Consider the following 13,347-nt stretch of genomic DNA (forward strand, 5'->3'; position numbering starts at 1 on the left):
GCATTTAACGCCCGGTTCTGTGCATTGGCTCGGATACGATGATTGGGTTCGGCCAATCACATTTGACCACCCCCACAAACTTTTTTGACTCTTCGATCCCAACAAATCAAACAAAAATAGTACTCCCTCCGTCCCAAAATGTTTGTCCGATTCGTAAAACGGGATATTAAAAATAATACAATTTTTGCAAGAAAAAATCAAAATTTTTTTAACAACTTACTAGATATCAATGAGTATTTTTAATTTGTGAAAAAAATTTGAATTTTTTCATGAAAAAATTACATTATTTTTATCACTCCATTTTGCGAACCGGACAATTATTTTGAAACGGAGGGAGTACTAAATACTCTCATGAATGCTACTTTTCTTCACCGAACCTACCTCTCTCTCTCTCTCTAGAATGGGCATATATAAGTACCCACAAACTTCTCTTCAAAATGGGATCAACCCACAGTTCTCAGGACCACCATCTCTGATCTCTCCCCCCCCCCCCCTCTCTACAAAGACAAGAGACCTTGTCAAGAACTGTTGGAAAGAGAAGAGAATACAAAAGTCTCTCCACCAACCCATATATATATATATATATATCCTCCCGTGAGAGAGAGAGAGAGAGAGAGAGAGAGAGAGAGAGAGAGAGAGAGAGAGAGAGAGAGAAACATCACACGGTTTCGGTTTTACTTTCTTTGCCATTCAAGAACACTCAGACCCACTCCCCTACATCTAGATTTGATCATAAGTATCTTGCATTTCTACAAAAACCCAAAACAAGTAAGTAGTACTTTAGCTTCCTTCAACTTCACAATGTTTATATGATGAGTAGTATTTCTTGATTTCTTCTCTATCTACGTTTCCATGTTTGTTTCATGTTCTCTTAAAACGCGTGACACAGTAGAATTTTTATTTCTTTTTGAATATATGTCAGGAACTAAGAAGATGGATACAGAGAAACCCTTAGGTCTGGGAAGGCCCCCGAGCCGGAACAGGAGCAAGAACAAGAGCTGGAGCCGGAGTGTAAGCCTGACCTGGAACATGGAAGAAGTGTTTGGTGGTGGTGGCGGCAGTGGCAGTCAGGTGAGACGGGCGCCTAGCCATGCCGAGGAAGACGAAGAGGCCCTAAAATGGGCTGCACTGGAGAAATTGCCAACTTATGCTAGGCTCAGAACTAGTATCATGAAATCATTTATGGACAATGGAAGTCATGAAAATATTACTAGCAACAATACTAACGTTAATAAGGTGGTGCACAAGGAGGTTGATGTTCGAAAGCTTGACGTGAACGATCGACAACAGTTCATCGATAGGCTGTTTAGGGTTGCGGAGGAGGACAATGAGAAGTTCTTGCAGAAGTTTAGAAATCGAATTGATAAGTAAGTTCTTAATTTGCATTCATCACTCTTTTTTTAAGGTTTTTTTTTTAAAATTTTATTTTGGAAATTGGAAATGAAGATGAAACATTTTTTTACAAAAAACTTGAATTGGACTTCCCAGTCACAGGATGCTGTGAGAGAAAAAACAATGATTTTGTTTTTCCAAAAGGGAATAATTATTAACATTTTAATTTCACTATTTATTACACATTTGCCTTTCCTCTAATTAATTTGCCGACACAAACGTGTGCGTTGCCTTTGGCGGGCTGTATGTACAAACCAAACCACCAAACAGAGATGGAGAGAGGTGTGGGCATGTGGGGCCAAGGCCCTCGCGCGGTTTTGGGTTTTTTTTTTTTTTTTAATATTAATGTTATTTATTTTTTGTTTGTTGAAAACATCTAAGTATTATATTTTGTATTGAGTGTTATTTAGACATAAAAATGTGTTCATTTTTTGTTCCAAAACCTAATTTCTCTCTCTGTGCATGGTCTTTCTTAAGTTTTTTCTTCAATTATTGATCTCATTTCTTTTTCTATCTCTCTATACTTACTACCAAAAAAAATTTCCCTCAAAATCTAAACCAAACAAACTATTAGATTCCCGAACCTTCAAATTTCAAAATCTTGTTCATAGGTCAGCCCATGTGTTTACAAAATCCTGGTTCCGTCCATGCCACCAAAAAAAGATTTATTTATTTTTTTCCATGCATGCCAGTTTCAAAGAAATTTTTTTTTTTTCCATGCATGCCAGTTTAACACATATGTACCCTAAGATTCGATAATTTATTTTTGTGATTGTAGGGTTGGGATCAACCTTCCAACAGTAGAAGTTAGGTTTCAACATTTGACAATCGAAGCCGATTGTTACATCGGCGACAGAGCTCTCCCGAGCCTTGCAAACACGGTCCGGAACATGGCCGAGTCGGTTTTGGGTTTGGTCGGAATCCGGTTGGCCGAAACAACAAAACTCACTATTTTGAAAGATGCCTCCGGCATTATAAAGCCATCAAGGTGAGGTTCATCAAGCTCGTTTCCTTTTCTTTCCATGTACGTACGTAAAAAAAATCATATACCATTTTCTGGTCGATTAACAAACTTGGTAAACTCTTTCACTATAAGTATATCAAATTTTCTTAAGGCTCATAATCGAGGTATACGTAAGCTGGCAAACTAGCCGGACATCCGGTTATAAAAGAAATATATACGAATGGTTCTCTTATTTTGATTATTTGCATTATAGGATGACGCTTTTATTGGGCCCACCTTCATCTGGGAAAACAACCCTCTTGCTGGCCCTAGCTGGAAAGTTGGACTCATCACTAAAGGTTAGTGACAAACGTACAACTCTTTTTGTCACCAACTCCTGCTACACTTCTTGAAAGGTTTTTTTCAGACCACTTAGAATTCAAGATAAATGGTTAAAGTGAGTGTTAACCATTAATTACAAATTCTAGCCAATTTTCTTGAAAACTTTCGTGTACCATAGACCTTCCTTTTGTCACCACTAAAGAATATAAAATCTAAGAATCATCAATTTTATGTGCAACAGGTAAAAGGAGAAGTTACTTACAATGGGCACAGACTTAATGAATTTATACCTCAAAAGACGTCAGCATACATCAGCCAAAATGATGTTCATGTGGGCGAAATGACTGTAAAAGAAACTCTTGATTTCTCCGTAAGGTGTCAAGGAGTTGGGTCACGATATGGTACTTAATCCATCGAGTCTCACTAGCTATATTTCCACATAACCCAAATCTTCTTTTCGTTCTAAAAAGGTTTGGTTTTAATCAATGATCAATGGAATACAGAACTCCTAACCGAGCTCGCAAGGAGAGAGAAAGATGCCGGTATTTTTCCCGAGGCCGAAATCGATCTTTACATGAAGGCAACTGCAATGCAAGGAGTTGAGAGCAGCCTCATTACCGACTACACCCTTAGGGTAATTTCAGCTCTCTATTTACCCTCTCCGTTTTTCGTAAGGTCGAAATCAAGAAACTTGTGTTTGTTTTGGGGTGACTTGGTAATTTCAAACCAATAATAGACTATCATCGAAATGGGTGGGTGGTGACTCACTCCACCAACTCAATACTATCTTGAAATTTTTATTTTTCTACTTTTTTATTCGTCAAACATATCGGCTTACCTACTCTTCTATCTATTTTTCCTTTAATTTGTTCCTTCTTTTTGTCTTTTTTAAAAGAGGTTTTCTTTTTGGTTTATACTTTGGTTGGTGAAACAACTGATTTTGGGGTAGAATAGCAATTAATGGGTTCTGAATTTAAAGTTCCACTTAAATTGGAATTTTTCTTTTATTTCAATTAATTCTGTCACGCGGCATTGTTATAAGGAAAGGAAAAGAAACGCTAATGTGTTACTTTTTTTAAATCAATATACAGATTTTGGGACTCGATGTATGCCGGGACACTATTGTCGGCGACGAAATGCAGAGAGGAATATCAGGAGGACAGAAGAAGCGAGTCACAACAGGTTGATGCGCTTTTTGAAATAATGTCATCAAGAAAAATGAATTGATTGTAAACATTGATTTCTTCTTTTTATTAGTGGGAAAGGCATTTTTGGCCGGGATTTAATTAACAACTCTACTAGTAGCCAATGCATCTGCTGACCATTTCTAGCTAGGATAGTTGAACCACCAAACCCATGAATTTTCCATTCAAGCAACAGTATTACTCCCTGCGTTCCCATTCTATTGTCCACGTTTTAATTGTTCTATATTCCAAATAATTGTTCATTTTTTAAAAGCTTAAAGTCTATGAAAATAACCTTTTATCCTTCAACATAGTGGTGATTCTACGATAGCACTGTCCAACCGATTCTATCTCCATTTCCTTTTGGATTTTAGCTTCTATTGTAGACAATATGGCAATATGGGAGATGATTTTATATTTTACCTAATTGAACTAAAGTCATTTAATCTTGAGCTGAGCATCTGAGTTTACGGAAGTGAATTGCTAGTGCAACTATTAGGGACGAAATTCGGATTTTCGTCAAGTGGCGAGACCATATGTGGCATGGATAAAAAAGTCAATTCTTAAAAAGGAAAAATTAAAAACCATGGAGTTGCTAAGTGAAGAAAACCAAGAACTATAGGTCCGAATGGTATTCTTAAAAAAGCATTGTCTTTCTAAATCAAAGATTTTGTTAACTTTGTAGTGACAATGTTTTGCGAATAAATTTTAAAATTCGGGCTTAATAATGCAGGAGAGATGATTGTCGGGCCCACAAAAACCCTGTTCATGGATGAGATATCAACGGGTTTAGATAGCTCCACGACGTTTCAAATAGTGAAGTGCTTGCAGCAGATTGTGCACCTCACCGAGGCCACTGTCCTAATGTCTCTGCTCCAGCCCGCTCCCGAGACGTTCGATCTCTTCGATGACGTCATCCTCTTGTCGGAGGGCCAGATCGTCTACGCGGGCCCACGAGAGCACGTACTCGAATTCTTCGAGAGTTTTGGATTCAAATGCCCAGAGAGAAAAGGAACGGCTGATTTCTTGCAAGAGGTAATCGTTTTATTTCAGCGAAAATCCTATTGGTACCGACGGTACCATAGGGAAAATGTACCGACGGCCACCGGACGGCCATCTCCGGCCACCGGACGGCCGATCCGAGCCGTCCAAAAATTTTAAAAAATAAAACCGAGTGGGCCTACGCGAGAATCAATGGCATCCGAGGTGTGTAGGGTACTTGATCCGAGCACCCCTTTTTCGTGTATATACACGTATATACATATATAGACGAAAAAGGGGTGCTCGGATCAAATACCCTACACACCTCGGATGCCATTGATTCTTGTGTAGGCCCACTCGGTTTTGTTTTTTAAAATTTTTGGACGGCTCGGATCGGTCGTCCGGTGGCTGGAGACGGCCGTCCGGTGGCCGTCGGTACATTTTCCCTACGGTACCGTCGGTACCAATAGCAGTACTCTTATTTCAGTAGCTAGGCAAAAACCATGTTATAGAAGCCGTGGGCCGAGCCTGTACCCAAAGAAACGGGCCTACAGGCCCATGTACGTTTGCATAGGGAAATGAAATGGGCCGAAGTAGCCCAGTTTGAAGTTTTAAACTTGTGGGTAAATTTCATTGACGCCCCCCTGAGGTTTCTGAAAAATACAAGATCCCCCGGAGGTTTCTGAAAATTTCACTGACCCCTCTTAATTTACAAAACTATTTCTACTAAATGACTGAAGTGCCCTCAAGTAAGGGTGACAAAACACGAAAGTACGCTTTTTTTTTTAGCAAACAAACTGGAGGGTGTTTTCGATGGTGAAAGAATTTTGAGATAAAACTAAACGAAGCTTTGGACTCTATTTTCGTGGGATAAACACCGCAATCATAATGAAATCTAATTTACAAAGCTTCAATCTAGTTGCTTTAAAAGTTTTTTTTACTTCTCTAATCCAAAAAAAATAAAATACGATATTTCGATAAGGGTATAACACTTCTTTTTGTTTTTTCTTTTAAAAGCAAAATTTCATTAATTTGTTTCTCGTACCATTAATCCAAATATTCTTACTTGTTTTCATAAAACGCAAAAGAAATAGGGCAAAAAAAAGGGCCCTACGAAGATGGGATTGGTTCAATAGTGAAAACTCAAATTTGGTTAGACAAGGTCCAAGTTTATGTTTTCGTAGTCCCAATACTTCTAACATCACTCATTATGTGGTGGGATCATAGTTTTAGTTCAAAAATAGGAACGGTGAAATCTTCTATACTATGAATAATGGTGTGGTGTGATCAGATAATACTTATATATTCCAACAGAGGAGAGAGTACCATACTTGCACCTCATTTTTGTAACAAAATCAAATATGGGAATGGTTTTTTCGGATAGTGTACAACACGGTATTGTGCCCCATCAAGCCATCCACACGATAATCCAATAGTCTAGACCTCATCTCGGCACCATAATATATGCATTGTTGAATTGCCGAATGAACGAACGATATCAAAGGAAGAAAAGAAATGGGCCTAACACCTATTTTTCTGTTGTGTCACAGGTGACATCAAGAAAAGACCAAGAACAATACTGGTCCGACAAAACCAGGCCCTACGCCTACGTCTCCGTCACCCAATTCGCCAAACGCTTCAAGCGCTTCCACGCCGGCCTCCGCCTCGAGAACGAGCTCTCCGTCCCCTACGACAAGTCCCGCAGCCACCAAGCCGCCCTCGTCTTCACCAAATACGCCGTCCCCAAACTCCAACTCCTCAAGACCTCCTTCGACAAGGAATGGCTCCTCATCAAGCGCAACTCCTTCGTCTACATCTTCAAGACCGTCCAGATCATCATCGTCGCCATCATCGGCTCCACGGTGTTCATACGGACCAGAATGCACACCAGGAACGAGAACGACGGCGCCCTCTACGTTGGGGCGCTCTTGTTTTCGATGATCATTAACATGTTTAATGGGTTCGCCGAGCTGTCGCTCACGATTCAGAGGCTTCCGGTTTTTTACAAGCAACGGGATTTGCTTTTTCACCCGCCTTGGGTTTTCACCCTGCCGACTTTTTTGCTGAGGGTGCCGATTTCGTTGGTGGAGACTGTTGTTTGGATGGTTATGACTTATTATACAATGGGGTTTGCTCCTGAAGCTAGCAGGTAACTCCTGTTGGAAAATTTTTATTTGATTTTGGAATCACAATTTTTGTTAGTTAAGTAGAATTCTTGGGTTGAAGTTAACTTAGAACTTTGTAGTTGGAGTAGCCTAGCTGACTGTCTGAGTTCAGTCCGTTTAACTTTTGCTTGTTTTTGCATCATAAGTTGCTTCAGGTGAACTCAACGGGTTAGCTCAAGTGGTAAAGAGAGCGAGATTAATGCCTTACAAGTTCTAGTGTCTAGTTGAATTCTCACTAGGAGTAGTATTCTTTGGGTCACGCTCTTGCAACATAGATGTGGGATGGGACTTGGGAGGGAGCTCTAGTTTACGGTGTGGACACACTCCTTAAGGTCGTGGTTGTTGGGATCGGTTCAGGATTACGTAAAAAGGAAAGGTAGCCACAAGTCAATTCATTTCATGAAAACTCAAAAGTATAATTTCTTGACATAGAAACCCAGTTGTTCAAGGGTCTTGGTATGCAGTTGTCCATGTTGCATACCTAGTTTTTCATATATACAAAACTAATGACCAAGTGGGAAGCAACAAGTGTATACTGTAGCCTTGTACTATAGTCATGTGCATAAGTTTAATCATGAAGAATATCTTTGGTAAACCTCCATTTTATCTCTGGGTATTTGAGAAATTGACCGTTGGCACTCATACATAAGTCTCCAGTTCAAAGAAGAATCGTGAGAGAGAAATAGTAGATAAACATGCAGCCTCAAGAGTGTTTGTTTTAATTACTAGAAGTGAGTTTCTTCTTTTATGGGCTGAGAACATGTCAAGCAATAATGCAGCCTCTTACTTTCATTTTCAGGTTCTTCAAGCAATTCCTGGTGATATTTCTGATCCAACAAATGGCAGCTGGATTATTCAGGGTCATTGCTGGTGTCTGTAGAACCAATATCGTAGCCAATACTGGGGGAGCCCTATCTGTCCTCCTCATTTTCCTGCTTGGTGGTTTCATCCTTCCCAGAGGTTTGTTCAAGCCCAAAACAATGATTCAGATAACACTGTAAAGATTTGTTTTGTACTGTAATGAGTTGATATTTTATTTATGGAGAGTTGCTTTCCATGTGCCAGATCAAATTCCTAAGTGGTGGCAATGGGGCTATTGGGTCACCCCTATGAGCTATGGTTTCAATGCTTTAGCTGTCAATGAGATGTTTGCTCCTAGGTGGATGAACAAACTGGTATGCAGTTTTACCATATTATCCTGCTTTTTATTTCCACGGACAGAAAAAATTTCACGTAAAAGTGTCTACATTATTGTGTCGGCACCACTTCATTAATTGTGGATCCACTGGATTATTGCATTTTGGACGGTTTTTCCTTTCGCATCATAGTGAAAGTATTTCAAGATAGTTTGTGTTCGACAAAGAAAGATTGCGATGAAATTCTGTTTTCTTACAGGCTTCGGATAATGTTACCAGTTTGGGGATTGCAGTGCTAAAGAATTTTGATGTCTTTCCCGAAAGAAACTGGTTCTGGATTGGTGCAGCAGCTCTTTTGGGGTTTATAGTTCTCTTCAACATGCTCTTCACACTTGCTCTTATGTACTTAAATCGTAAGTTTTACTTTTATGGTCATGAAATGGACCTGGGATTTTTCATTTTATTGGGTAACTCACGGTGCATATGCATTTATACTGTGCAATGAAATAGCCCTTGGGAAGCCTCAAGCTATAATCTCCAAAGAAGCAGCAAATGAAATGGAAGCCGACCAAGAGGAAACAAAGGAAGCACCTAGGCTAAGAACAAACAGATCAAAAAAGATAGATTCATTACCTCGATCCTTATCTGCCGCTGATGCGAACAATTCCAGTAAGAAACGTGGACTTATATGTAACTGAATCCAAATCTAACAGACGTAATGGTATACAACTTCGGGTTGTTAACTTCAGAGGCCTTTTTCAGGAGAAATGACAATTCGAAGAATGAGCAGTCGGTCCAATGCTAATGGACTCAGCAGAAATGAAGATTCAAGCCTTGAGGTTGCTCGTGGACTCGCTCCCAAGAGAGGAATGGTCCTTCCCTTCACCCCCCTCGCCATGTCCTTTGACACTGTCAGTTATTTTGTTGATATGCCGCCAGTGAGTGTTCCTTTTCTCCTTCTTTCACTCCCATTTAGCTCAAATGCAACTAAGTTATAGAAACCCAAGTGCTAAAGTATTGAATTATGTTGGTATTAACAGGAGATGAAGGAACAAGGAGTTACTGAGGACAGGCTCCAATTACTTAGAGAAGTGACAGGAGCATTTAGGCCCGGTGTCCTGACTGCTCTCATGGGAGTCAGCGGAGCTGGAAAAACAACACTCATGGATGTCCTAGCTGGGAGGAAAACCGGTGGTTACATTGAAGGTGATATCAGAATTTCTGGATTCCCTAAAGTTCAAGAAACCTTTGCTCGAATTTCCGGATACTGTGAGCAAAACGACATACACTCGCCGCAAGTAACTGTACGTGAATCTTTGATTTACTCGGCTTTCCTTCGCCTCCCCAAGGAAGTCAACAAGGAAGAAAAGATGGTAAGATAATCTCATCCATATCCATTTGATATGAAGAAGTAAGAATAACTGAATAAGGATATGATGTGGGACAAGGACAAGTACTAAAATGTAATTTTCTTTTGTAGATTTTTGTGGATGAAGTGATGGAATTAGTTGAACTAGACAATCTCAAGGATGCCATTGTAGGGCTTCCGGGAATTACTGGTTTGTCGACAGAACAGAGAAAGAGATTGACAATAGCAGTGGAGTTGGTTGCTAATCCCTCAATCATATTCATGGATGAACCTACTTCTGGTCTTGATGCGAGAGCTGCAGCCATCGTTATGAGAACTGTGAGAAACACAGTGGATACTGGGAGAACTGTTGTTTGCACTATTCATCAGCCTAGCATAGATATCTTTGAAGCATTTGATGAGCTTCTACTGATGAAAAGAGGAGGACAAGTGATCTACTCAGGACCACTAGGAAGGAATTCACGCAAGATTATTGAGTATTTTGAGGTACTTCAACTTCCTGAAATTTACCTCTTTTATATCGTGAAGCACACAGAAAATGATTCAACCAATTTACTCATTTCAGGCAATTTCTGGAGTGCCAAAAATCAAAGAAAAATACAATCCAGCGACGTGGATGCTTGAAGTAAGCTCAGTTGCAGCAGAAGTTCGGCTTGGAATGGATTTTGCTGAACACTACAAATCATCCGCCTTACATCAGTAAGTAATAATTGGCATTCTTTGATCAAAATGCTTAATTGGTCTTGATTGTTATGGTTTTTGAACTAATATATGCTTCTATGCAGACGGAATAAGGCACTAGTGAAGGAGTTGAGTGGACCTCCACCAGGGGCGAAAGACCTGTATTTCCCTACGCAATATTCACTGTCCTCATGGGGGCAATTCAAATCCTGCTTATGGAAGCAATGGTGGACTTATTGGAGGACTCCTGATTACAACCTCGTGAGGTACTTCTTCACCTTAGCCGCTGCCCTCATGATTGGAACAGTCTTCTGGCAAATTGGCAAGAAAAGGTTTGTGACTAGTTCTTACAGATTTCTGTCTTATCAGCGCAGTGGCGATAGATTCAAAGGTCATTGATAATTGCTTGTCTCTATTTGGTTCAGGGACAACTCTGGTGATCTTACCACAATCATTGGGGCAATGTATTCTGCTGTTCTATTTGTGGGGATTAATAACTGTGGAACAGTACAACCTTTAGTATCTGTTGAAAGAACAGTATTTTATAGAGAAAAAGCTGCCGGAATGTACTCTGCATTACCATATGCCTTGGCACAGGTAAGCTGAAGATTTTCTTCACTTTTTGTGAGTCTGCAGGGTTACGCTACATACGCAGAACAGAATAGTATAAAAGAAAAGTGAAATGGGAAGTGGCAGCACTGTTTTGGATATTGATCTATGACCTCACCTTCTCTCAATTTTATTTATATAGTTTCTGTTTTTTGATATGCAGGTTATCACTGAATTACCGTACGTGCTTGTTGAGGCTGTCTTTTTTAGTCTTATCGTCTATTCCATGATGGGCTTCGAATGGGCAGCAGCAAAATTCTTTTGGTTCTTGTTCATCACCTATGCCTCCTTTCTCTACTTCACTTACTATGGAATGATGACTGTTTCCATCACACCAAACCACCAAGTAGCAGCTATTTTTGCAGCCGCTTTCTACTCTCTCTTCAATCTCTTCTCCGGTTTCTTCATCCCTAGACCGGTAATTTTCATTTTCCTCAGAGCCATTTAGAAATAGTGTATGTTTCAAATCTACCTCGATATGTACTAACAGTTATTTCCTTTTGTCTTTTGTTTTCTTTGGTGCTGAAAATTCAGAAAATTCCCAAGTGGTGGATTTGGTATTACTGGATTTGCCCCGTGGCATGGACTGTTTATGGGCTGATTGTGACGCAGTATGGTGATGTGGAGGATACCATAAAAGTTCCTGGAATGACGTACGACCCAACTATTAAGTGGTACGTGCAAAATCATTACGGATATGAATCGGATTTCATTGGACCAGTTGCTGGAGTTCTGGTCGCCTTTGCTGCCTTCTTTGCCTTCATGTATGCCTACTGTATTAAAACTTTGAACTTCCAAATGAGGTAGTAGCTACAGACTGTTAGAGTCCATGGATGAATTTGTCCTGCAAACTGAACAGCGAATTGGATGAAACCAGAAGTGTCGTATTTTGGGACAGAAAATGGTTTTCAACAAGTTGTGGATCACTGTAAGAGTAAAATACTGAACATGTACTAAGAAGTAAGTATTGTATAACAATAGGTGTATAGCCATTGGATATATATTAGGGAAGAAATAGCTATAATTTCTTATGCAGAAGAACAATTGTAGCTCTTACCGTTTCAGCCAACTTCAGCTATATCAATGAAAGGTTTTTTGTTTATTCTTGTATCTCTTCAAATTCTTACAGGATCTGTTTGGTTAGTATTGCTTATTGGATACGTGTTATGGGTCTGTTTGGTTAGTATTGCTTATTTATTTATTTTGGGGAAGCAACGATGACTCTGCACGGGCCATGGCAGATAGCGCCATGGCAGAAATTGAGGTACTTCTCGGGCACTACAAAGCTACATTGGAAATTTTCGATACATGTTTGGTGTACGCGGTACCTATTTAGAAGTACCGTGTAAAGTATTGATACCCGATACATTATGAGTATGACAGAAATTTAGAAAGTACCCATGCTTCATAGCTTACCAATAAACTTCCATATACATACGTGTAAAGAACTTGATGTTGCTTGTGAGTACATTTAAGAGCAGAAAAGGAAAGAACCATCACCTACTACGAGCATTTATACAAAACTATATGTTAGGTCAACCAAAACCAACTTCATTCAGTAGAATATACATAAACTGATGGTTACTTTGGGATTGGGATTGTCTTTTTTTTTCTTCTTCTTGTTCGTATAGACAAAATGGTCCTTTAGGTTAACTATAAGCCACGTACATAAGGTTGTTTAGCTAAAGGCCATCAACATGGGCGGACACTTGATCCTAACTGTGAGAGAGAGAGAGAGAGAGAGTGTGTGTTTCATGCATACATTACGTATATTTTAATATGCACTTTTTTGTTTTGTTTTTATTTATCAGGGCGCTTCTAATAAGGGCGCCCTTATTTTAGTTAAATGGGAACGTCGCTGGTAGCCGTTGGATCGTGATTTCAATGGTCCTTATTTTAATGAAACTTTTCCTTATAACCAATCATAAATCTTCTGCAGATCCAGACCATTGAAAACACGTTCCAACGGCTGAAAGGCGATGTCCGCATTTTACTCCTCTAAGGGCGACCTTAGAGGAAGCCCACTGTTTATGTAAAACTACGACATTATTATCTCACTTGTTAAATACTCCTTCCTAAATGAAAGCGCATTGTCGTACATTCACATGAATGAACGCAAAAATAAGGGGATGCAAATAGTGAATTGAAAAGAGTGTCAAAATCAATTACCACAGGAACTGGCTATTTTTACTGGAGAAGAAAAATTGGCTCACTTGATTTTATGGTTCCTATATTGGTATGTGAATTTAGTTAGGGAGAGCTTATGAAGATTGGTTAGGGAGAGAAACAAGGGCTGTAATTACCTTTTGAAGATGTTAAACAAGCACTATTTTTCAATACAAAAGCAAGTTGGCTGATTTGATCTAATGGTTCATTGGCTTGCATGGGATTTAGTTAGGGAGACCACTAAGGACCTTTTAAAGGATTTAGGGGGTAAACGAGCTATTCTGAGTCAAGCTTTGTGATGTTCGAGCTCGATTCGTTTACAAAACGAGTCTAGAACTCGAGTTCGGGCTCGGCTTATTTGTAAACGAGCCGAGTCCTT

At 39.6% G+C, this 13,347-nt stretch overlaps 1 protein-coding gene across 1 annotated transcript; it reads left to right on the forward strand.

The window, feature by feature from the left end:
- The first annotated feature begins 444 nt into the window (after positions 1 to 444).
- LOC131299221 (ABC transporter G family member 29-like) lies at positions 445 to 11,904 on the forward strand. Its single transcript, XM_058324839.1, has 21 exons — positions 445 to 768; positions 923 to 1,367; positions 2,171 to 2,380; positions 2,610 to 2,694; positions 2,919 to 3,078; positions 3,181 to 3,311; positions 3,769 to 3,859; positions 4,595 to 4,896; positions 6,393 to 6,991; positions 7,807 to 7,967; positions 8,073 to 8,182; positions 8,403 to 8,556; positions 8,654 to 8,812; positions 8,906 to 9,081; positions 9,184 to 9,516; positions 9,624 to 9,998; positions 10,078 to 10,211; positions 10,298 to 10,525; positions 10,619 to 10,790; positions 10,966 to 11,220; positions 11,337 to 11,904. Exons 2-21 carry the CDS (start codon positions 934 to 936, stop codon positions 11,607 to 11,609), a joined length of 4,542 nt encoding a protein of 1,513 aa, XP_058180822.1. The 5' UTR covers positions 445 to 768; positions 923 to 933; the 3' UTR covers positions 11,610 to 11,904.
- Positions 11,905 to 13,347: the final 1,443 nt, after the last annotated feature.

Source organism: Rhododendron vialii, chromosome 8a (assembly GCF_030253575.1).
Source record: "Rhododendron vialii isolate Sample 1 chromosome 8a, ASM3025357v1".
Lineage (NCBI taxonomy): Eukaryota > Viridiplantae > Streptophyta > Magnoliopsida > Ericales > Ericaceae > Rhododendron > Rhododendron vialii.